General features: G+C 40.9%; 1 protein-coding gene across 1 annotated transcript in view; it reads left to right on the top strand.

Moving 5' to 3' along the window:
• LOC133128722 (receptor-type tyrosine-protein phosphatase S-like) overlaps window positions 1–26,199 on the top strand; it is a 205,929-nt gene that overhangs the window by 134,164 nt on the left and 45,566 nt on the right. The window contains exons 7-13 of the mRNA XM_061242447.1: window positions 389–499; window positions 11,381–11,650; window positions 12,964–13,545; window positions 14,492–14,628; window positions 14,831–14,975; window positions 23,690–23,998; window positions 25,324–25,517. Of these exons, the coding sequence (XP_061098431.1) occupies window positions 389–499; window positions 11,381–11,650; window positions 12,964–13,545; window positions 14,492–14,628; window positions 14,831–14,975; window positions 23,690–23,998; window positions 25,324–25,517 (1,748 nt within the window). The remainder of the gene's footprint in view (window positions 1–388; window positions 500–11,380; window positions 11,651–12,963; window positions 13,546–14,491; window positions 14,629–14,830; window positions 14,976–23,689; window positions 23,999–25,323; window positions 25,518–26,199) is intronic.

Raw genomic sequence — 26,199 nt, 5'->3', positions numbered from 1 at the left:
ATATCAGAAGCTACTGTATATGCAGTATTTTTGGTAGCACTAATTTTATTGGTATCCCAGTGCATCTGTCTGGTTATGTTACCTGTTACATAAAATCTTGTATCTGTTACAAATGTGTATACTACCACAAGTGATAATGAGCTGCAATGCTGTTCAATGGATTTCTGATTTTTGATACCTCACCTGTTCAGATTAACCGTCACCCCTTACCAAAAAGTGAATTTTTGAAAATGTGTGTATTTTATCTTTCGGTTGAAGCGTTAAGGGCAGGGAATAATTGCAATTGATTATGGATATTATGTGTATACATAACATGAAGCATAACATCTCTTCCTTTCTCTCTCTCTTTTGCTCTCTGCTTTGTCTTGCGTGGTTGTTCCTTTCCCAGGTGCCTTGCAGATAGAGAACGCAGAAGAGACCGACCAGGGGAAGTACGAGTGCGTTGCGTCCAACGTGGAAGGCGTCCGCTACTCTGCCCCCGCCAACCTATATGTGCGAGGTAGGGAGCAACACGGTCCCGGAAACCCTGAGAACCCTGCAAGCTGCTGTAAACTGTAAACTGCCATAACATTTTTTTCCTTCCAGACAAAATGGATCCCCGTTTGCATGGCCTCTTTAAACAGTTGAAAGATATATTTCTGGAGAGACATTTTATCAGTTGTCTGCAGTGGTATTTGCATTAATTTTATGCACATTAACTGCTTCCACTTAAAGGTCAGTCAGGTAGACCTGAAACAGTTGTTGCCTGAAGTGGGTGGAACCTCAATCAACAATCTTGGTATATTTAGCAATTCAGACTGTGGCAAAGCAGGCCTGCCTACATTCAAGATGTGTTCATGGGGGAATGTTCCGTAGACATTCTCAACTTGAAAACTGTGTTTTTTGCTGTTAAGGAAGATAATGAAAAGACATGGTGGAATGCACTAGAAAGTGTCCTTGACAGGTGTTAGTCAGCCATCACAGACAAATAAAAATATTCCCTCGCTCAGATATGGTCATTAAACTAAGGGATTATTTAGAATATACATGGCAGTTTTCTAAATATATGCTTAAAAACTTTCTACCCTAAATTCGTTTTTCTGATGAATACTTTCATTTCTAATTTCTAAGTAAGACTAAAGTTAACTAATCCAAGTATCTGTAATTTAAAATTAATTGATTCAAATTAATCTCAATTCAAATTTTTTTGGTCAATACATATTAAAGTGGGTCACGACTATGTTGTATGTCCCTGGTGAAACAATAAACTAATATCTTTTGAGTCGATGATCTGTCCGGAGTAGGAGTGTTTGGTCCTAAAATAGGAAATGTTAGGGCATACTATCCAGGATCTTTCTGCATAGGAAAACTGGGGAAAATAAGGGTTTTATGAATCATATTTGGCCTGCTGAGCTGATTATGGCTCATGGTAGTTTGCAACAGGCTACAAAGCTACCGACAGCTAGCCAGAACATGAGCCAGAAGGATCTTGGTGGTACAGGCGGGGTTGCGAATGGGGCGTAGGCGTTTTTTGTATAAACACAGGGGTGAAGCAAGGAAAGAAATCCTGCATAGTATGCCTTTAAATGAATGTTTGTTCTGCACACATTTTGACAGCTCGTCGGTTCCGACTGTGGATTAGAAACAATGCTGGGGGAACCTAGTCCCCTACTCATGATCATGGGTTCTTCTTCTGTGTCTTTTTACATTGGGGGCACCCCCTCCACTCCCCTTCCCAATCCAATTGTGAGCCCAGTGCTGTGTGTTCTGTTCAGTGTTGGCATTGCATACCAGAGCAGTTAAACAGGGTCACTGAGTTCAGACAATAGCGATGTTAATTTGATTGCATAAATAGGAGAAGAATATAGGGGCCACTTGTCAGCTGTTGTTTCAATTCAAAAGTGTTTTTTAAAATGTATTATTTTTTGGGGGGAAGTTGCACTTTAAACTAGTAGCTACAGTAGAGGATTCATATTGAGTCCAGACACTTATTCACAATTAGAGGGATGTGGAGTCCAGAATGAAGGCCGCTAGCACTGGGAATGAGCTATTAAAATGCTTAAATTGGGATTAGCTACGACCAGTCTTTTTCAGTGCCTTTCATTGTAGCTACTAATTCTAACCCTGATTGTGCCATGATATTGGTTTTTTTTTATCGATTTAATTAATATTTTCTAGCTCCTTGTTTTCTTTCTTTTCTTTTTATTCTTTCTCTAAAGCAAGCACACTGTCTTGGGAGCACTTAGCCGATAAACACACCTCTTATCAGTAATGATCAGGAAATAGTCGATTACTTTAAATTCCAACTTCCTGTATAAACGTGGCTACTGTGGGTTTGGAACGGGCAGATGGCGTTCTGAATGACGGATGCCGTTGGTATATACAACAGAAAGAGTGGACAGACGGAAAAAGAGAAATGTAGCAGCTTAAAGCCTTGAGGTGGCCTTTTTTACTCTCTCTGTGTTTCCCCTATTTCTCTCTTCTCCTCATGTCATTGTGTTCTGCATCAATCCCTTTACATCCCTCAGAGCTTCGAGAAGGTTGGTGTGTTTTTTCTTTTTAACGTTTTTCCCACATTAAAATAATGTCTTAAAAGATTCAGCATATTTATCTGCTAATATCAACAACAAAGTGAAAATAAAGAGAGATGTTATAAATATAAGAAAAATGAATACTTAAACAGTTCCAATATCATTTTTATTTCAAGAGTTTTCATGAAAGGAACCGTTCTGGTCGGATTTTGTTTTTCATTTGAGTTTGTTTGCACTGTGTGCCCTTTCCTTCTTCGCATCCTGTTGTATTGCTTCTGTCCAGAACGCTTCTCTGCGCTCGTTGTCATGGAAACCCAGCACTTGGAAATAGCAGGTCCTGATGCATGATGGGAGAATGTAACTACGCTTGCATGCCTGAACAGAATTCCTTTGGGTGTTGTCTCTATTTCTGCATTTCCTGTTTTTTTTTAATTGATATTGCTGATCTGTTCCATTCTAATCTTGTTGTGGAACCCCCATTTTATGTCGTTGTTGTTTATCCAAAATATTTTTTTATTAGGTTTGTATGCGTATGTGTGCGTGGGAGTATTTGTGATTATACTTTGTTTGTACTTGTTTCAGTTCTTAATATAACTATCCTTATTTGTCTGGACAAATGGATTTCCAATTCTAAAAGTAGAATGCACAGCAGCCAGTCTTCCTGTCTTCTGTTTATTAGTAAAATATATTGACAAATACAATCTAGTATTGAGCTTTATTGGTCTATTGGTTACTATTTAAGGTTAATAGGTTCATGTAAAGGTTACTATGTATATCTGTTTTACAGAGATACATGGAATAGTATTTAGTGTAATTTCTTCTGAGTGTATGGAAGATACTGGTCAGTAGTGCCTATGGTAGATGTGATTGGTCTGTTGCCTGATAACCACATGTCTGTTGGCAGACAGTGTGCTCTGCCTAACTGATATTTATATTTATTCTGCATTATGCCAAGACATATCTGGATTCATTTAAAAATGGATATAAGGCAGTAACCCTGCTTAACCTGAATAAAATATCAAGCTGGCTATTGTTAGTCATCTTCATATGTATGTACTTAAATTGGGATAACCATCTTTCATTGGACAGTAGAGCGACAAAATGCAACCCAAATCAGGTATAACTCATTAGCAGTTTTTCCTTTTGTTGTACCTTGCATTTTAGGCGTTTATGTATTCATTATTTCAGTGAGAGATGATAATATTGTTATTTTAAACTGTGCTAGTCCTCAATTATCTCCAACAGGTCGGAATTAAATGATACAACACATCTTGCAGTAAATTGGTCTATATAATTATTAGAACTTTTCTACTTTATTACACCTACTTATTCATGCGATTATCCAAACAGCCAATTGTGTGGCAGCAGTGCAATGCATGCAATCGTGTAGATACAGATCAGGAGCTTCAGTTACTTTTCACATAATCCTTCAGAAGGGGAAAAAATGTGATCTAAGTGACTTTGACCGTGGAATGATTGTTGATGGCAGACAGGGTGGTTTGAGTATCTCAGAAACTGGGATTTTCACGCACACTAGTCTCTAGAGTTTGCAAAGGATGATGCTAAAAGCTTTTTCTTTTAAAGTCCAGTGAGCAGCAGTTTTGCAGACATAACCAACTTGTTAATGAGAGAATGGGCAAGCTGGTCAAAGCTGACAGGAAGGTGATAGTAATGCAAAAAACCACAACAGTGGTATACAGTAGAGCATCTCTGAACACACAACGCATCATAATAATAATAACAATAATAATGGATAGGCTACAGCAGTAGAAGTCTAAAAAATAAGTAATTATTTTTACTAATAAATACATAATAATGTGCTCGGTGAGTGTATGTTGCATATTCATTACCAGGGTCATAACCTGTCGAATTATGTGCACACAGCACTCAGGGTGAACAAATCAGGGGATAAGGCACAGTCAGGATTTGGTGTAAATATAAATCGATCCTTCCTGTAATTTGAATGTGCTGTGCGAAAGCACACCCAGTCATTCAGACAAGATTATCTTCGTCTCTAATTTCAGTGGAGGGAAACATATCTTGCCAAAATGCCTTAACAAGTGTGATATTAAATCTGCTGTTTACTACACAAGTTGGCATGCCATTAAGAACAATTAGCAGCTTGATAATTCAGAGGTTGCAATAATGGCTGGAATGAAAACCAGCAGAGACAATGGGTTGCCTGGACTCATTTGGGAACCACTCGTTTTTAGTAATCATTCACTTTATCATGTTCATTTTAAGACGAAGAGTGGATTTCCCCTGCTGGATCAAGTGAATCTGTTCCTCACTTAAATTTCTGGTGTCATAACAGAATATATGTCTTCATTGTACGCACCATTTCCTAAGTAGGGGAGGTTTTTGATGACTTGCATATTACATTTTAATATAATTGATATGTTGAGTTGTTTTATTATTATAATTTTTTACATGAATTAGGAATATGTGAACTGGCTTTTCAGATTTCAGTAATTGGAGGGAGTAATACATTATTGTAAAAATATATTTCCTATTGACTGAGGCTGACCAACCACATCTTCTAAATGCCCAGATTGAAAGATTGTATATTTTTATGAGTCAGATGGAAACTTATCACCAGCTAGCATGGTGCAGGAAGGCTGTGCTCTTTGCGTGAGTGTGTTTGCTGGCTCCAGGTTTGGCTTGCTTTGTTTGGCATCTGCATGGTCTGCTGTGTTTTTGACGTCACGGACGACTGCAAGATTACCCCCTTTTCACAAATTTCAAAGTTTGAATCTGGTGTAAGAAAATAGATATTATCAAACTTATAACTCCTCTGATTCATGCAGATTTTTACGAAGCTCAGATATAGTAATATGCAGTAAAGAAATAGCAATTTGTGAAATTTCTCAATATGAAAATAAGCATCCAATAAAGCTGGATTTTTAGTTCAACTAATTGTAGTTTCTGGCCCATAAATAAGAGCAAGTCAAAGTAATATTAGTCATTTAGTGTTATCTTTTTTATTTCCAACCTATCAGGACCGACTCTACACAATTAGTGATTATTATTATTATATTATTATTCTGGCAAAATGAACCAAATCCAATATAATGTGCAAAAAATTTGCATGCTCACAATTGGCTCCTATTACAATGTCTTTACCTCTGGATGCAATACCCTGAGAGACTAACATGAATGCCCAGGGCCTCACTCACCAGTGTGAAGGATCTGAGTGTTTCCGCCATTTAACAGGCACTTAAGAGGGTGTAATCTCAGCTTCAAGGTGGCATAAAAGGCTGCACATTATTTTTGCTTCACTCATTTTATTTTGGGCAGTAGAAGTGCGCTCTTGTCTCGCCAAATTGGCCGGTAATGTCCGCCTTCAACCTCTCGTTTCTGGCACATCTTTACCAACCGTGGAGTCAATGCAGGTCTCTGCCGTTGTGGCTTGCCTGCATCTCCTCACAGGAAATTTGAGCGGTCTGTCTCAGCACCGGGGCTTGAAACAGGATCACCTCTGTACCCTTACAGATCTTTGTTATCCTTCTGTAACAAACTATACAGCAGCAGACGTGTCAAATACATAATTGTTTTGAATATGTTTCTGTGCCCGAATGATCTTGCCTGGAGCAATTGTGCCAACCAAGAGGACCAAAAGGCAGGGTTTGCACTTTTTGAGAGTATTTTGTAGGTTTCAATACAGCAGAAAAGTGCAGGAAAGCGTAGAAAGCATATTTGACCCAGGTCTGTACAGTAGCTGTCTTATGAAATTGCTCACATTCACCCTTTCTTGTTGTGTAACATTGCCCTAGCACTTAGACAACACAATCCTGAATTCAGACTGGCCACTTGCTGCATGCAGGTTCATACACTGGCCTAGCACTTTATTCAGAAAACCTGTACACCTACATATTCATGGGATTATCTACTCAGCCAATTGTGTGGCAGCAGTGCAATGCATAAATTCATGCAGATACGGGTAAGGAGCTTTAATGTTTTAAGGATGTAATGTTCACATCAACCATCAGTATGGGGAAAAAATGTGATCTCAGTGATTTCGACCGTGGCGTGATTGTTAGTGCCAGACGGGCTGGTTTGAGTATTTCTGTAACTGCTGATCTCCTGGCATTTTCACTTTCAACAGTCTAGTTTACTCTGTTGGTGCGAAAAACAAAAAACATCCAGTAAGTGGCAGTTCAGTGGACAGAAACGCCTTGTTGATGAGAGAGGTCTACGGAGAATGGCCTGAGTGATTTGAGCTGACAGAAAGGCTATGGTAACTCAGATAACCACTCTGTGTAATTGTGGTGAGCAGAAAAGCATCTCAGAATGCACAACACGTCAAACCTTGAGGCGGATGGGCTACAGCAGTAGGAGACCACGTTGGGTTCCACTTCTGTCAGCCAATAACAGAAAGCTGAGGCTGCCGTGGGCACAGGCTCACCAAATCTGGACCCAAAATAGCCTGGTCTGATGAATCTCAATTTCTGCTGAGGCATAAAGATGGTAGGGTCAGAATTCAGAACAGCATGAATCCATGGACCCAGACTGCCTTGTGTCAACAGTCCTGGCTGGTCAGTGGTGTAATGGTGTAGGCAATTTACATTTACATTTTACATTTTAGTCATTTGGCAGACGCTTTTAATCCAAAGCGATTTACAAGTGCATAGGTTCTACCATAAGTCAGAGCATCACATCCAGAAACTAGCAAAATACACAGGAAAAACTAGCAAAATACACAGGATGTTTATTGGCACACTTGGCACACTTTGGGCCTTTTAATACCAGTCAATCGTCGCTTGAATGCCACAGCCTATTTGATTATTGTTGCTGACCATGTCCATCCCTTCATGGCCACAATGTACCCATCTTCTAATGGCTACTTCCAGCATGATAAGACACTATGTCATAAAGCAAAAGTAGTCTCAAACTGGTTTCATGAACATGACAATGAGTTGAGTGTTCTTCAGTGGCCTTCCCAGTCAATGGATCTGAATCCAATAGAACATTCAGATCCGGAAATAGATATAATTGGAGATTTGCAGCATGAATGTGCAGCTGACAAATCTGCAGAAATTGCTTGATGCACTCATTTCAGCATGGAACAGAATCTCAAAGGAATGTTTTCAAAATTGTGGAATCCATGCCACAAAGAATTGAGGCTGTTTTAAGAGCAAAGGGAGGACCTTCCCAGTATAAGTGTTCCTAATAAAGTGCTCAGTGATATATAGTGTCTATATATACTATAAACAATTGGCTTTTTTGTTTTAAGACCTGTGCTTCTTAATCCTCTTAATAGCTATAAAGAGTCATTGGGTAATATGTATTTGTGTTTGTAGAATTCCCTACAAGCACACCTGCAATCTGTTTGTTTTTTTATTTTATTATCTTTTCCCCAATTAAATGTAAGACTGGTTCCTGGGAATGTATACTGGGGTGACCTTGGTTGACTTGCCTGGAGACACAGCACACTGCTTTAGGATTGGGGATGGTTTGTCTATGGTTCTTACCCACTAACTGCGGAGAAGATCCATACCTTCCTCTTCATGGAGACTGCGGTTCCCTTCAACAATTTGTAGGTTGAACTGATAATTTGTACTTTTCTGTTTTTGAAAGAGGGTGAGATCTTTTCACGAAACATTGAACTTGGCAAGTTAAGGCTTGGGGAAGTGCTTTGAAGATACAGGTAGTGGAAAGAAATAGAAACACAATGACATGTACAGTATATGCAAAGCAGAGGCTACCACATGGGTATGGCTCATTAATTAAGAAAATAACATCCCAGTATAAATAAATACATGTCTGTTTGCCTTAAAAATACAAACAGAAAGCAACTGACACATGAAAGAAAGTGCATTGTAATTGCAGACTAACAGTTTGAAATCCAGGATAGTGATGTCCGTCCATGTGTTATGCACAAGGCAAAACAGGTCTTGTGCTTAATGCTTAGCCATCATGATATTGATATGATGATCATGTGACTGCAAATTTTAACCTGGAGATCAGCCAGTTTAATGAAAATCGATGGTGGCCCTCCACCTTATTAAATCTTTTCTTTTTTTTTAATGTCACTACTTGCACGACAGACTGGAAGATACAATTGCAAACCCCTGAGACTGACCACGCCTTGGGTCGATTCACTGTCTCCTTTTTAAACTGTATGTTTAGTGTTCGGGATGAAAACTAAATACCAGTTTTAAATAAGTTGATACAGTACAGTTGTGGTGTTTTCTGTAAGTGCAGTGAGTTGGCTAGGTAAGCAGTGTTTGGATAGTTAACTTTGGTCACTTTTGCTCTGTTTGTTTGTTTGTTTGTTCAAAAAAAAAAAAAAAAAAAAAAAAAAGGCCCTTGTCCTTATCTTTGTTGTACAGGTAGCAGCTGAAATTGTATTTCCCTCTAGGGTCTTTCAGCGAACTTATCCCTGGTTATGGGTATGCACTTTGTTGTACGTCGCTCTGGATAAGAGCGTCTGCCAAATGCCAATAATGTAATGTAATGTAATGTAATGAGTGAATATCATTTGGTGAAACATCCTATACCGGATAAATAGGATTTTTGGAATGGAGGAATCCTGGTTTTCAAGCCCTTGTGTATGACACCTGAATCCTGCGGAAAACAATTATTTTTCTTTAAAACCCTATCGGTTTTCCTTACTCTCTCTCTCCCACCTCCATTCCTACCCACTCCTTCCAGTGTTCCCACGTCCAGGAGTACCGTTTGTCTGCCCATGCTGCTGCTTTGCTGCCTGGGTCCTTTTTCTTCGGCCTGTCTGACCCAGTTTTTGTGATTCTGTCCTCCCGGTCCATTCATCCATCCATCCGTCTGTCTGTCTGTATATCCACCTGTCTGTCTCTAAGCCCCCCCTGGTACCTCAGCCATGCCCACCCTTCTGTTATATAGTTCCTGTGAGCTCTGTGACCCACATACAGTACATATGTCCACATTTCCTCGATACATTTCCAGTTCCTTCCAAATGTCCATAGCCCTTCTCTTACTTCCCTGCTGTTCAGACCAGTTCAGACCAGCTCCCAGCTCAACATGGCTTAGCTGGTTGACCATTTCAGACCAGCTCCCAGCTTGATATGATTTGCCCAGCTCAAGCTATGTTTTGAAACAGCTGGTAGCTGGTCAGACATACCCAGCTAGATGGCCATGTTGGTTGACCAGCTCATACCCAGCTAGACCAGTTATGACCAGCTAGACCAGCTCAACTTTCAAGCTGGTCAAGCTGGCATAGCTGTATTTTACAGCAGGGATTTTAAAGCCAAGACATACTTAATTGCTACTTATCTGAGACTCAAACGGACCAAGAAGATCAAAATAAATGCAAAATGACTGAAAAATACCAACACTTAAACTGTGCAAATATTAATAAAAATAAATATACACGTTAAACATGTCTAAACAGAAACAAACATGTAAATATGGATTTATGATTATATGGATTATATGTGTATTACTATGGAAGTTAATCAAATATGTATATTGTTGCTGAGAGGATTCGTTTAGGCCCCTGAAAAAGCTTTTATTCCACTATAGCTACACACAGCATCTCCCTGTCCATTGCCTTTCATTGCTTCCCCAACCATTTTAATCCCGTATGTAGGATTGACAACTGCATCCACATCTCCTATACGGTGATGCACTACGTTTATCAATGCAGTGATTTGCTTTTATCTCTCTGCATACATTTTCTTTATATTGTTTTTTTTTTTTGTCACTATTACCACTTTGCCTATCCTTTTATTTATTTTTTAGACATTGCTTATGATTTTGCCGTATATCCTATATTCCGTGTAATTTCTGCCAGGAATGTGATGCAAAAATGTGCTCCTGTCACATTTGGTCACATTGACTGGAGAAAGAAAGAAAGAAAGAAAGAAAAAAATGTCTTTTTACAGTACTGATGTGGGTTCCCCCCTCCCCCTATTCCCACCTCTCCCATTTATCTTTCTTTCACTCCCCCTCTCTTTCAAATATTGCTCTTTTTCTTCAAAATCATTTTTGTCTGGGCATGCTATTGACCCTTCAGTTATACTCTTCTATGCATTATTGTCTCTATTTATTAATGTTCTGTTATAATTAATTTCTTTATCAATTTAAACCTACAATGCATGACGTCTGAGAAAATGACAGCTGCATCTATCAATGGAACCTTGTTAGATCTTAAGAAGGCTTTGTCCAGTTCATCTATCTTGAACCACAAAAATCATGTTAACGGTTCTCATCTTCAGTCACGAATCACTATTCCATATTACCGATTGAAGCATAGCATAGTTTCCTTTCTGAACAGTAACTTTTAAAATGTATCATTATATGATGTCTGAGGCATTAGGTAATCTTGTGAGACTTTGATGTATTTAACAGTATTAGCTACAATGACTGGATATTCAAGCCATCATGTCTTATTATGCATTATATTTCTATTTGGCCTATGTTAAGTCAAACCTTTTAGTGAATCTTTTTGCCCGTGTTTATTAATTGAATTTTTAAGCTAACGTTTTTAATGTATCTAATGTTTTGGTTAGATTAACTTATCGTCCATGTTTTATATTGGATAAACTGCTTCAGTGGTTAGTAGCTAATTTAAAAAAATGAAAGATGAGAAACCTATATAATGGATTTTTGTGTATTGAAATGTAATGGGTCAAATTTTGATCAGTGGATTCACATTGCTCTAAATCATGTCTTTCAGTCAATCTACATTGTCGGTGAAGTAGCTGGTAGTAGTAGTATTATTATTTTATCTCTTTTCCATGAATTAATAACTTGATTTTTTTCTCTGAATGTTTATTGTGTTTGTCATTATATACATATATTATTAATATATGTATTATGTCATTTAAAGGCATCATTTTCATCCAGTTGTTTTGTTACCTCTCTCTTGTTTCCCCTCTTTCCTCTTACAGTCCGCCGTGTTCCCCCTCGGTTCTCTATCATGCCCACTAGTCATGAGATAATGCCAGGAGGCAGCGTCAACATCACGTGCGTGGCAGTGGGCTCCCCTATGCCTTACGTAAAATGGATGCTCAACGCCGAAGACCTGACCCCCGAGGACGAGATGCCGGTGGGCCGCAACGTCCTGGAGCTCAGCGGTGTCCACGAATCGGCCAACTACACCTGCGTGGCTATAAGTAGCCTGGGCATTATCGAGGCCGTGGCACAGATCATCGTAAAGTGTAAGGCAATTGACATGCGCATTAATGTACTGAAATGTTGCCCTGCCGTTTTTTCGTTACTCCCATTTAAACAAGAAATGAATAAAATAGGCGTGACCACTAGAACCTTGCATAACCTGTAAATAAATAAGCAGCATTTATTTATTTATTCATGAATAATAAATACTGTAAATATTTTCAGAGAATACATATCACCATTTTATCTCAATGTTGCTATTAGCTATTTTTAGCTAATCTAGTGCTCTTATTATGTGGAAGCAATAAATGCTGTTAGAGGTAACTATTTATGATTTGCCCTCTTCTTCAGTACAGCTATAGCTCTAGCTGGTTTTTCTGTATTCCAGTAAACATTTATTTAACCAAATGTTATTTGCAAACATTTGTGGAGAAAGTGAATTTATTGCCAGATTGAAAACCTCTATCACTTGTTGTTTTAGATTGTCTCTGTGTTCATGTATGGTAGGATTTGTCAGCTGTGCATTAGTTAAAATATTAGTTAATGTCTTGTCTATGTGCAACAGAATCTTTTCTTTTTTTCTTTTGCAACAGAAAAATATGCACTTCAGTGATTATAAACTTTTTTTTGCACACATACAGTACTTGCGTGTTTGGCTGAAAGGTAATAAACAGTACTTGATGTGGGGTTAGTGGCCAACTAGGTATAGCAGATTTTACTTTATTTTGTTTAATTAAGCATCTACTGCCCATTTATTCCCTTTATTTGTTGTAATTATCTGAGAAATCAAGCAAAGTATTTTGCTTGATCAATCAAAGTTGGCTACAGTTTCCTCTCAACATTCATCCACTTCAGTCAATGGCCACATTGGTCTCCAGCTGGTTCCGAGCAGCATCTACTTCAAGAAACAGTAGCGAGACTCAAATGACCAAGACCAATAACCATGTTGAGATGAAATTGTTGCCTTATAGCTAGAATATGTATTTTTCTGTGTGTAACTAACTAGGTATACAGTAGATCTGTAGCTAGTATGAGCTTCACATTTGGCTCAGACTGCAGACGTGTAACTTGCACGAGTTAGATTAAATAATTAGCAGTGAGTGAGAGCATTAACTAGCTAATAAAGGTTCTAGGGTTTATTACAGATCAGGCAGACAACCGTTCGGCTGAGTCGTGGGCACATTTTGGAAAGCACTGTCTTGACATTAGTCAAGTCATTTTTCTGTTTATTTGACCATTTTTTCTATTCTACATTTTAGAATGAAATGTGTTTTAGCTTCAATTTTTACCCATGCATTTTAGGTTATTCCTGTAATAATTGTCTGCCATGTGCATTGTATATCTTTCTGAAAAACAGCCCTGCCAAAGCCCCCAGGGACTCCAGTTGTGACTGAAACAACACCGACCAGTGTTACGATCACCTGGGACTCCGGTAACCCAGATCCTGTCTCATATTACATCATCCAGTACCGTGCGAAGTCCCCCGACAGCAAGTTTGAAACCATGGATTTAATCACCACCACCCGATACAGCATCGGGGGCCTGTACCCTAACACCGAGTACGAGATCCGAGTGTCAGCCTACAACACCATCGGTCAGGGTCCACCTAGCAACCCTGTGGAGACGCGTACCGGGGAGCAGGCTCCCGCCAGCCCGCCCCGCAACATCCAGGCGCGAATCATCTCCCAGAACACCATGATGGTACGGTGGGAGGAACCTGAGGAGCCGAACGGACAGATCAAGGGATACCGGGTCTACTATACCATGGATCCCACCCAGCCCATGAGCCTTTGGCAGATCCACAACGTGCAGGACAGCGGGATCACGACCGTGCAGAGCCTCATGCCCTCGAAGACGTACACCATCCGCGTGCTGGCCTTCACATCCGTGGGAGACGGGCCCTTCTCTGATGCCATCCAGGTTAAAGTCCTCCAGGGAGGTAAGAGCACTTCTGTCCCTGTGCCTTGCTGTGCCTGCATGCACTTTGGCACGTCGATGGTCGAATGGCATTTCTATTTCAATTCCTTTTTACAATCCATACAGCTGGAAAAAAAATGTATTGTCAATGGACGAATGGCATTTTTCCAGCGATATGAAAAAGTAGGGATAATTCACTTCCTGGATGTTTTTGTTTACTTCACTTTTTGTGTACGGTTTCAGTTTCTGGAGTATGTGTAGTGAAGGATATTTTATATTTTATATACTTACAGTTTCTGACAACAAACCAGTTTTACAATGGATGGTATACTGTAGGGGCATTTGGGGGATTGGTGAAAAGCAAGAAAATACACTTTAAATTAACTCCCTGGAAACTTGTAATAATTTTATTTTCTGGCATGCATGGGCTGCGTATATCAGCCTATTTTGCTGAATTTTTTTCAGAACTGTAAACAATTATTTCATTTTTTATGCCTTGGTGATGCTTTTTTCCTTCACAATTCTCAAGCACTTCTCTTCACTCCCAAGGGCTAGAGAAGCATGCTTCAGATGCCTCTGGTCTGGCCAAGGTCTACCACACTGATCTTATTTGAACACAGTGGTCTCGGGTCGCAACACCATAGGGATTTGTTACAGACAGCAATAAGATGAAACAATCATTTTTGAAACTTAATTGGGTAATATACTGTACATATGCACTTCTGGAGACATAACAATTCTGTATAAACCGCTTTAATCACTTGAACTGTATTTTCTAGCATTTCGGTCATCAGAAACTTCCAGAAATGTCTTAAATATCCTCCGTTGCGTACAGAAACTGTCTGGAAAGTATTGAGGTTATGTCCGGATTTGACAGAAAGGTTAAGGCCTCAGTCTCGCTGGAAAGATCTTACTAACATGTTCTGTATCATTTTGATTGATTGCTAATTAATTGTCTTGTCCATTAGTTCCTGGACAGCCTGCAAAGTTCCAGGTGGGTAGGGTATCAGACACAAGCATCGAGCTGACCTGGGAACCTGCCTATGACAAGGAGGGCATCGTAAGCTACGAGCTGCTCTACAAAGAGGGCAAGTTCGGCGGCCAGGTACAGTCACTCATCCTTTCCTCCAAGACAGCATTTGTTTATTTGTCAGGAAGAAATGTTGACACTTATGACATGACAGATGACAGCAATGCTCTTATGACAGATAATGTGAAATGACCCAGATTCTGTGTCATATCGGGTCGGGGAGGGTGTTTTACAAAGCAGGTCCTCGGTGTAATGCTGTCTCTCCCTCTACAAACAGATGAAGAAGACATTTGGCCCCAGTTCTTCCTATACTGTGGAGGGCCTGCGAGCAAATACAGAGTACTCCTTTTCCCTAGCTGCTGTCTCCAACAGGGGCATTGGTGCATTCACCAGTGAAGTTGTCCAGAAAACCTCCCAAGCCAGTATGTAACTCTCTTTCTTTTATTTATTTTTTCTGGGGTGGAATTATATGGGGTAGAGTTGACCTATGGGAGGGGAAGGGCATGTTGGGTTATATGCCATGTTGTTGGTTTTGTATCTAATCTACTGTAACCGCAGTCCTTTTTAGTATTTGACAGTTTTCACTCCAAGGGTTCTGAACAAGAAGAAATATGAGCTATGTTTGTTTCTCTATGCAATGACATTGACATTGTCTGATACCAGGTTTTGAAGTACAATAGTAAACATTTCTCATTGTACACTCAGTGAGCACTTTATTAGGTATTTATTAGTCTTATTTTTCTTCTGCTGCTGTAGCCTATCCACTTAGAATTTTGACACGTTCTACATGCTTTTATACATTTACTTGCTGCCACATGATTGGCTGATTAAGTATTTGCATTAGCAAGCTGGTGTACAAGTCTATCTAATGAAGTGACCACTGAGTGTTTACCAGCCTTATTGTCACATGATGGAACAAGACAGTAACAAACAAGCAAAAGGCAGTAGCAAAATTCATGAACAACGGAAAACTCTATTGCCAACACTATAACACTGTTACTGTCATTCAATTAATAATTTTCCAAATATCACTTAACAGTAATATATTAATGAATAATTAGCTTATGTGCATATTAACATTTATTCTGAACACATCTGTAATAATGTGGAAATGTTGAAATGGTGATGTACATTTGTATTTCTTATTATACTGATGCCATTGTTTTTGTGTAAGGAAGGGTTTTAAGATGAACTCAAAGTACAGTGAAAGGTGTGAGTATCGTGTTTAGTTTAATGGATTAAGCCATGTCATCATCTAAGGGAAAGGTGTCATTGGCTGCTTGTTGCCATGCCAACTCTTTAATTAATTTTCCTCTGTCACAATATATCCTACCATAAATAATGTGTAGTATTTATTCCAGAAGAGCTCAGAGGTTGGTTATGTTTTCTGTGGGCTATGTGATGGTCTTTTCATTTATTTATTTTTCAACAGCAAACACACTTTTCCCCTCTTGACCAAATCAAAAAAAACTGCTGCCATGACTTCCTTATTGGGTAGAGATATAGAAGAATTGTGGGTAATGGAAAGGGACTCGTATGGGAGCCTTGGAGTACAGCAAAATCCTTTAGCCTGAAGCTGGATTATCCAACTGTGCAACTGTTCAATTATTTTACAACAACTGCATAAAGAGGTGCATAGAACATTTTAGAAACTGAGAATGGAATGCCTAAGACCATAGATTGATTGTCCTCAGTTAAGTTAGTTATTATTATCCGTTAATACGTTAATACGTTTTTTTTTCTGCAAGGATGTGGGCATTGTATAAGTCAGCTTTGAACATTACTTTCAGACAGCTGCTCAGGATATGCAGATGAAAAGGTATTTGTTCTATTATTCATTCTATGCTAATGAGATTTGTTCACAGCTCTGTGGATTTTCATTTGAAAAATAGGTGCGATTGCCCTAATTGGGGTGTTGATTGAAGCTGCACTGTGTCATTTGACTGACACTTACAGAGTCCAGTCAATAGAATACAATTACGTGTAAGTGCAAACCAATCTCTGCGGAGTAATTTAGAGATGAACAAGAGTGAGAAAAAGTATGAGCAGGAGCTATAGATGGCATGCGGTAGTTAAGCCACTCAGACCAGACCATTAGAATTATAATAGCCAGTTGAGTATAGTCTTCAATGAACAGACCGGAGTGGTTCTCTTCGGCTGCAGGGTTATGCTGTAATTTTTTTTTATCCCAGGTCGAGGCCGAGCCTCGCGTGGATTGGACGAGTTGAAGGGAAGTCATGGCAAGCGGAGGGGTGTTGGGGCGGGGGGGTGGGGGGGGGGTGTGTGTAACACATTGCTGATTCCACAGTGAAGCTTTCTGCAGTTGCTGTTACCTGATGGTCATGTTTGCACCTGGGTTGTTGTCACTTTTACCCATTTACAAAAGTGAGAGCGGAGTCACTTTACTCATCTGTGCCATCCAGGTGCATGTACCTCTCCAGGCCTTGGGCTGTGTCACTGCATCCCTGTTCACCGTTCAGGCAGGGCATGTGCCCATCTGTGTGTGCCCATTGTGTCTTAAGCCCCCTTTCACACATGGTAACCCGCGGTATAGCCAGGTTCAATGATCCAGGTTAGGTTGTGGTCTTCCCAGTTAACGCATTGGTCTCCTGTAAGGAAATATTCTGTCTTCAGCGTGTCACAGGATGTCTACCCTGTGAAGTAATGCACGAGAATTAATGGCAACAAAATTAAATTAAAATTAAATGTAACATTGCATCAGTTTAGTTTGGTATTTAAAATTGTAACTGATATTTAGCTGGATAGTAGTTTTGGGAATGATGTAAATCGTACTAACAACCACATAGTTGAAGAGGGATAGTTTTAAGATAGTTTGCAATGAAGTATGGTTATATATGGCTGATCCTCTTGTGTCACATGAAACTGTGAAAAAGAAATCTGCACGTTGGTACCCTCTTTACCGTGTTGAGTCACATGAGGTAACTGAAGATGAAGTGAACAGTGGAGGCATGTAATTATGTTCTCAAGTTAAATAGCTAGCCATATCTGCTATTGATATGTTAATATGTGGTACTATCCTGCCTGTAACATTGCAGTGAAAAAGGAACTTAAAACTAGAAGTGCCTAACATAAGTGTTTACTATGGAAAGTATAACATAGTACCCAAGTCATTACTGAGGCAATGTTGACGATTTTGTGATGGTGTTCTTGAAAGTAAATACAGCTGAACTGTTCATTACATTCCTAAAATAAATGTTAAAATTTCCCTCACAAAACATCACCTTGCAGTTCCGATGTGCAAAAAGTATCATACTTTGAGGGCAGATTCAGTAAAGTATCAAGGAAGTCTTACCAGAAACAATGTTGCAGCTTTTGTTCACAATAGTGTCGTGGTGGGAAATGTCTTACTAGGTCCTGACTCAGTAATACGGAGGACCATCTCACATGGAAAATAGACCTTGGCTTCTGTTCAGATGTGATGCTGACAAGGAATATTTCCGGAAAACATTGTTCTGGGTTAAGATGCATGTGTGAAAGGGACGTCTCTGTGTCCATCTACTTGTCTGTCTGCGTTTGTACATGTGCCCGTGTCTTTGTGCAGTCTTTCTTTTCTGTGCCGCCTTGCCTGTGGAGCTGTAACACCTGGAAATATATTGAATCAAATATGTGTATTTATTCTTTTTATTCCTTTCATACTCTCTCTATTCTCTCTATTTTCTTGCACTCAGCCCTTTTCACTCAAAAAATGCAAAAAAAAAAATACTACCTTGGAATGGCTTGAGGTCACCCCGCTTTTATTGATTTTCTTATAGTTTTTTTTGCTGAATAGATTTTTGTTTGTTTTTCTAAATGCACACGGCTCACGTCTCACAAGGAGGCAGCCTTCGGGGATGGCTGCGGGTTCGGTTCTAGCGAGACAGCCGCACATCACAGCACTTAGTCATTACATTGTCCCAAAAAAATCCATTAAACTAAAGGTAAGATAAGTATCTGCGGGGACCCATTTTAGCCTCCTGCTTAAGCCGATGGGCTCCAGGCTGTCTCAGCGATACCTGTTGAGGCCGTGAGGGTCAGGCTCGACCCGTATGCTGCTTGCCAGTTTAGCACGCAGTACAGAAAAACATGCCCATCTCAGTTATGATGTCGGCTCTCAGAGCCCCTCCTCAAGCAGGATTTAAAATGGTGGTGGTTTCTCTGAGTACGGAGGTCAGGAAAGTCACTCAGGCTGGGAGAGTCTTAATGAAAGTACAAAGATAAGAATTACGCACAACGAGAATGTTTCTTATGGATTCACGGGAGGTAAGTGTTGGCCATATTAAAGCTGATTTTACATTGGAAGTCCAGTCTGCCTGAGCTTTGATTGGCAATGTTGGGTGTGTCGTGTTTGCACAGGTAGTACAATGGGTAGGAAACTAGCCACAAAGGTTGTGGGTATGATTCCTAGCTGGAGTGCTGCTAGTGTAGCCTTGAGGTACTTCGCCTGAATTACTTCAATATATTTCCCTGCGGAAATGCGGCTAGCCATTATCTCGGCCTGTAAAATTACTGGATTCAAATGTTGTTGTTTTTCATATAAATAACCCTTTAGAAACCAATGAAACTGTAATTATTCTGGATTCAGGAAAAGCTGCTCTTTGAGAAAGATCCAATGGAAATAACAGTATCAGAATCTCCTGTATATACATTCCACGTGCGTATATACATTTATACGGTACAAAACATTGATTTGCTGTGGCTATATTGAGAAGTGTCAGCGCCTGCTACAATTTTCCATTGCGGTTCCGCAAATCAGGCTAATCTGACAATAATTTGCTGCCTGTTTCACCCATCTGTGCATTGAAAATATAAAGTGGTGGGAGATAAACACCTTTTCTGAGGTGGCTCACAGCTTCATTATTTAAATGATCAATTTGCCTCTGAGCAGTGGCTGATGGGCTAGTTTTTACTGAGCCGGAAGATACACTCCCATCACGTTAGTTAAATAGAAATATGGGCTGGAAATTAATGCATAAACGGAATATTTTTTACCACAGATGGGGATTCTTTCGGCTTTAAGGTGATGATTTATGGTGATATTTATACGCAAATGCACAGAAACCTCTTAATTTCCCGAGCACTTTCATTTAATAGTTTTTCATAATTAGTCTCACTAATTATGAGGCGCTAAAAATTCACTGTAACTGGAATTGCAGTTCCTGGATTTTTGTCCGCCCATGCTTAACCTGAGTGAATTAACATTTTCCAGTGTATGCAAGGAAATGCAATATTGAAGATAAGCATGTGTGCAAGGCGAGTCTTAATACCTGTGTAGAAAGTACACATAACTTAGACCTAGGCAGAAATACTCTCTCAGGTGCCAAAGTCTGCCAAGTATAAATAGGGTTCTATGCCATTGCTGTCAGCTATGTTTAAAGCTGTCTAAAGGTAAAATTTAATCTATCATTTAAAAAAAATGGTGATATTCTGCATTCTGACTGTGGAAGCATGGCCGAATATTTTGATCGATCATCTTAGCAGTAATGTTCATGTTTTCATATGATAATTACAGAAATATATAAATATTTGCTATTCTTATTGTTCTGAACACATTTTGAGCATTTACAGTCAGTAAATTAAAATATAAATTTAGAAGTTTTGTGAAATGCAGACAACAGAAACCCAGCATAGCTATGATCATGGAGAGCAGGTGCACTTGCTTTCACATACTGGGATGCAGACCTGGATTAAATATGTAATCGTTTTTGATTAAAAATTGTTTTTGTGCGCGACTGGTCATGCCTGGTACATTGAGCCAACTGGTAAGCGGGTTTTGCACTTTTCCAGGGTATTTAATGGGTTCCAATACACCAGACAAGCTCAATCAAGCATAGAAAAGTATTCGAATCCCAAACAATTAAGTATCTGACCCAGGTCTGCTGGAAGTATGCAGACATTTTCTTCCCGTCACACTACTGTCAGGAGGCAGCTGCTTCCTGATTTGGCATTTTGGCAGGAAGGAACAGATGATGCAGCCAGTAAAGGTCACATAATGGAGTCATAATAGAAACAGAATTCAGCCTAATTTGTCTTGTAAAGATATGGTGAAGGCATCCTATACTGAGCTCTCCCCGTGCTGCAAATGCGATTACCTGCTGCAGCGCTCAAACAGTCACCACCGCACTCATGCTTGCATTGGTCATAACAAGGGCTATGCGTCTACTGCCACCGCACCAATACCTACTTAAACCCAAATTGGGCTCAGGTAACAGGTAAAAGTTTGAAGAAAGCTTGTAGGAGAACTAGAACCCAGCATTGAAAAGCATTTGAGTCTGTAAATCCCATGGCCTACTTTGCTCAGCAGTCTGGACTTTCATTGTGAACAGAAAGAGGGAGTCATTTTTTGCGGTCTGGGTTTTTTGGTCTGTGAAGCCGTGTTGAGATATGACATGTTTGTACAGACAAGGCGGCGTGCCCGCGAGGCTACTGTCATGAGAGCCTCACCCACCCATGTTCAAGGACAATCGCAGCACAAGTGATTGGCAAAACACTTCATTGCCAAACATTTTCCGGTGTCATTATTGTAGTAGGAACCCGTGGCTCTTCTGCTTCTAGTCAGCTCTGATGGCCAGGTGTAGACCCCCAGGGCACTGTCAGCGACAGCTGTTTGATGGGCCCATCATCAGCTCGGCTATGAGGATCCCTGGGTCCTGAGGGAGCGTGTGGCTGTGTTTCAGAGAAGCTTTCCCTCTCACTCACCTGCCTTGGCTGTGCTTGTGCCTTTTTACTGTGGGCCTGTATGGCACGTTTATATTTCAAATGATTGAGTCTCTCCTACGAGCACTGCTGACCCCGTTGTGTTGTTAAGTTTTGTGACTTTGCGGACTAGAACAAGATAGATTTCCTAATGCTAGTGCTTTTGTTACATTTGATTTGGAGAGACCCCAAAAAAAGTAGCGTGATAAATGTATGTAGGACTATGCTGAACAATTCAGAGTGGAAATGGCACTTGCATTTTGTTTTTACAATGCTCCAAAAGCTGCAATAAATCATAAACAGACTTGCGGCTTAGGTCGGTAGGTGGAAATGCAGCGAGACTTCTGATTGGAGGTCTGGAGGGTATACTGTAGACACTTCCTGTTTTGTCCGGGTGGGTGGGGCTGGCTTCACATGACAGCGAGGCCTGTGGGTAGTGGGTCCAGACAGACGAGCTCTGGGCAGTGTCCAATCACAGTTCAGAGAGGCAGGCTCTAGACAAAGTGTACACACACAGAGAATCGGGAGCTTCACTCCATGCTCGCCCAACGTTTGTCATAATGCTGTGAGAGAGAGAGAGAGAGAGAGAGAGAGAGAGAGGCGGGGGGGAGGGGGGCCTAACAGTAAATTGGTATTGCAGAGGAGCAATCTGCAGATGTGAATTTCATATTCCATTTAGTTGAATTTGATTCATTTTGTGGCAGTGAGCTGTAAACAGCCCTCTCTCCCAGTCTCCATAATCAGGCCCACTTTGGCCCTGAATTTAAACCCCCCCCCCCCTTCCCCCCCTCCACAAATCACAAACGGCTCCCCTCTCTCTGTCTTGTGGAAACTGGGGCCCGTGCAATAGGCGTAAAGTATGGTCTTTGACCAAACCAAAGGGTCAAACCCTCCCACCGAACACAGCAACCAAAATCACAGCTCACTTCTTAAACCTCTCTGAACTGACACCATGGCTGTTCAGAGAGCCATGTATGACAGGGACCATCAACTCCGACCTTCGAATTCCAAATCCAGCCCTGGTGTTTCTTTTCTTCCGGGTAATTAGTGCTTCCGATTGGCCAGACTGTCTTCACACCTGACTCCCAGGTAAAGGAAAGGTTGGAAAACCTGCAGTTCTCTGCACCCTGGAGGACCTGGAGTTGCTGATCCCTGCTGTAAGATCAGAGAGCTGGCGTGTGGGGTGGTTTTTATGCTGCTGGGAGGTCGGAGGGGTTAGAAACCCACCTGCTCAGGGGGATTCTCCTGGGCCTTCGGGTGTTCAGAGTAAGAAAGTCTTTACAAATGTGTATTAGAAGGAGTACAGGTACGTATCAGAGCAGACTGTGTGACCCCAGTGTTTATTCTCATTATTTTAAGTCACCGTTCATGGCCCCTGTTATTCACGCATGTAATGATTTCCCATTAAAAACTAATGTTTCCTTTTGTTTGAGTGACTTCAGTTGTCATGGTAATAATTTTCCTATTTCCTTTTTCAGTTATGTTTGTTTGTACCTTTGTTCCGGGTTGACAGTTTGCCTTATTCATTGTAATTTGTTCATTATAAAAGTTCATCCTTGTTTGTTTTCATACTGAATGCCTGTTTTGTTTTTCATTTATCCACATTATTGATTTGATTGAAATAATAAAATTAGAGCTGAAATCTGAGCAATGGACTGCTCAAATTAAAAAAAAGGTTTTGATGAATGTAAGGACATTAAGTCTCCTTGCAAATCCTTTGTTGAATGGAAAAACACGTATAAATAAAGTTACTGGGCACATTTGTTTTATGTTAAATTTTATTTGCGAAAAGCTCAACTTTAAATACCCGTATTGAAGACAATGTTCTCTGGTTTCATTAACAGCCATATGGACAATGGCTCCGGGAGGTCCGACAATTAAACCTTCCTCTTGATTTAGAATTCATAGATTATATAGTCATTTTCTGTTTCAAGAGAACATTCCAGAACAAAGACAAGCCACTGCATATAATGCTTTAAGGCTATTACAGTTACAGAAACGAACATTGGAATGAATTATTCCAGAGATTTTTTATATCATAAATTAATTATTTATTCGTGGTGGACTAGGAAGAGCCACTATTTTTAAGAGTGACAGTCTGCATGCCCACTTTCAATCAACAGCACCATCTCTTATTCAGTAATGCAAGTACAATGCTGTTGTCTGCCCGTTCGTTGACAACTGCAGGACATGAGGAAACTCACAGTCATTAACATTTTAATGCATATTTTGTTATTCTTAATTTTGTCCCCTTGTGCTTTTTGCTTGAACCCGTCCAATCTTTGAAACGCAAGCATTTTTGCTATTATTTCCACTTCATTTTAGTTTTTTTTTCCTTTAAATTCCTTTGGTCATTTTCTTTATCTCTCCCATCTTTTTTGTTTGTTTTTCACCCCTTCCTGCTTCTCCGCCCTCCTCCTCCTCTTCCTCCCTACCTTACCAGGGCCATCTGCCCCACCTCAAGACGTCAAGTGCACCAGCCCCAGCTCCACCTCCTTGCTGGTAAGTTGGCACCCCCCGCCTGCTGAGAGCCAAAATGGCGCCCTGGCGGGGTACGTGGTGCATTACCAGGTGGCAGAGGAGGAGGATGGAGCCGAGCCCATGGAGAAGCCCGGGGTGCCCCCTGCATCAGGACAGGTCCTGCTGCAGGAGCTGGATAAGTGGACGCAGTACCGAGTCACAGTGGCTGCCTTCACCTCGAAAGGCCCCGGTCCGGCCAGCCAGCCCATTCTCTGCCGCACCGACGAAGACGGTACTTAAGCTATTCGCGCCTTTTATAAAATTAATTTCTCTGCAAACAGAAAGTTCAGCTGTTACTCACTCGCACTTGTATACGGGTAGCCTTATCGTGTTAGAATGAATAGAATAAACCTGGAATCTCTGGAAAGTGCACGAATATAGCAAATACACTGTACGCAAAGTTGATGAAAGGCTTTCAAAGGCTTCTTTGGAAGTGCTTGGCACCAGAGAACTTTTCCAGTGAATAATCCAAGGTGCACCGCCTATATCAAATGTATTGCGCAGTAAAGCATCTCAGACTGGAATTATTTATTTCCTGTCCTACCCAAGGCCATGCTGCTTTCTCCCCTCTGTTTTGAAAAGCTAAGTAGCTTTATCTGCCGTATTCGAGCTGCCCCTGAGGAGTGGTACTTCAAAGTGCAGCGATATGCCCAGCTGACCCCTTACACCCTCTGACACTCTGAACACCCTCCCGCTGAGGCCTCTCTGTGTAAAAATACCGCGGAACATTTTTTGCCTGTTTGTATGTTCTGTGCACTCTGGCAGGGGTGTTTCGAGTAATGGATGTGTGACTGAGCTAGGAAATAAGATTAGCTTCTTGAGTGGGGGGCTTCAGTGTGTGGTATGGAGGATCGCGGTCACCCAGCCTCAGGTGGGACGCCATTTTCCATTCCTGAGTCTGTGGGTATGCCCCTGGAAGTAGTATGTGATAAAATGGTTAATGGTGGCTGACCTTATTCCTGCACATCACTGGGAGAGTGGAGAATTGAGGAAGTTCTCTCGCCATGCGTCTAACGTGTGAACATTGTCAACATAGGGGCAGCCTGTAGCGTAATGGTTAAAATACATGACAATGTTCAATCTCCGGTGTAGCCATGAGAAGATCCGCACAGCTATTGGGCCCTTGAGCAAGGCCCTTAACCCCACATTGCTCCAGGGGGATTGTCTCCTGCTAATCAACTGTAAGTCACTCTTTTAGATAAAAGCATCAGCCAAATAACATGCAATGTAATTTCAGATTCCCAATTATATATTTAGAGATTCTTTTGACTCTGTAGTCCATAAGATTAGCTGTACGATCGTTCTGTGGGAGGGCTGCCCTTGCTGCTGTTGTAGTTACACTGCAGTCACCAGTGGCCTTTTTAACAATGCAGGATTACTTAGTTAGCCGGAAAACTAAACCCCGGACCGGGTAGTAAAAATAGCTGTTCAGGGTCCCAGGCATGTACAATACTTTAGCCACTAGGCTACAGGCTGCCTGCTTTATCGTTTAGTATGGTTCTCTTTACCCAGGTGCGTATATAGTCAAGTCATTCAAGGTTTGCTTTGATCCTGCAGTACCCGGAGCGCCCCCCCGTCGAGTGGAGGTGGAAGTTCTGAACTCCACGGCAATCAAAGTGTCATGGCGCTCCCTGTTGCCAGGGCGACAGCACGGCCAGATCCGCGGCTACCAGGTGCACTACGTGCGCGTAGAGAACGGCGAGTCACGGGGCTTGCCCCGAATCAAGGACGTCATGCTCGCCGACGCTCAGGTGAGCTCACCCCGGCCACGCCCACGCAGCGTCTGCATCGCAAACATATCTTTACAACCGCTTTGTTTCAAGGTGAGCTGACATTTTGACTTTTTCTTCAGATACACGGTTGCATAGCCGCATCCGGGGCGTATTAATATGCAATAGACATAACCGCCAAGCCCATCACAAAAGCTGCGGTTTTAGTCCGGGTTGGCATCGCAAAGAAAGAACAACACGATGACAAATAGTGCAGAATTCAGAGCATCAACAATAAAAAAATAAAAAAATCATTTCACAGGGCTGCCTTCGCTGCAGCCACTGAATTATAAATGAACTCACCCCAATGGTTGATTTATGAAGCTTACACCGACAAGACAAGGGGAAAATTGTTAAAAATAACTTTCCGAGTGCAACCGGGCGCAGTCTCGGTAACTTACAGGCTTGAACTAAATGGAAAAACAAAACTCTGGTGTGTAAAACAGACTCTGATGACAAATCCTGCTATTTATGAAGAGTCCACATGTGAAAGCTCAGAGCAGACCTTTATTCCACCTGTCTTAAGCTTTCCGTTCTGCGGAAAATGGCTTAACTGCATTTCTCCGACGTAGCAGTTTATCATCTCCATTTTATCTGCATTTGGATTTTTTTTATTTTTTATGGCCTTGCTTTGTTTATTATTTCACCGTTGATTTTGGATGTG

This window comes from Conger conger, chromosome 5 (assembly GCF_963514075.1).
Source record: "Conger conger chromosome 5, fConCon1.1, whole genome shotgun sequence".
Classification (NCBI taxonomy): domain Eukaryota; kingdom Metazoa; phylum Chordata; class Actinopteri; order Anguilliformes; family Congridae; genus Conger; species Conger conger.
Note: the sequence above shows the minus strand (reverse complement) of the source record. Positions and strands in the feature narration are given on the sequence as shown.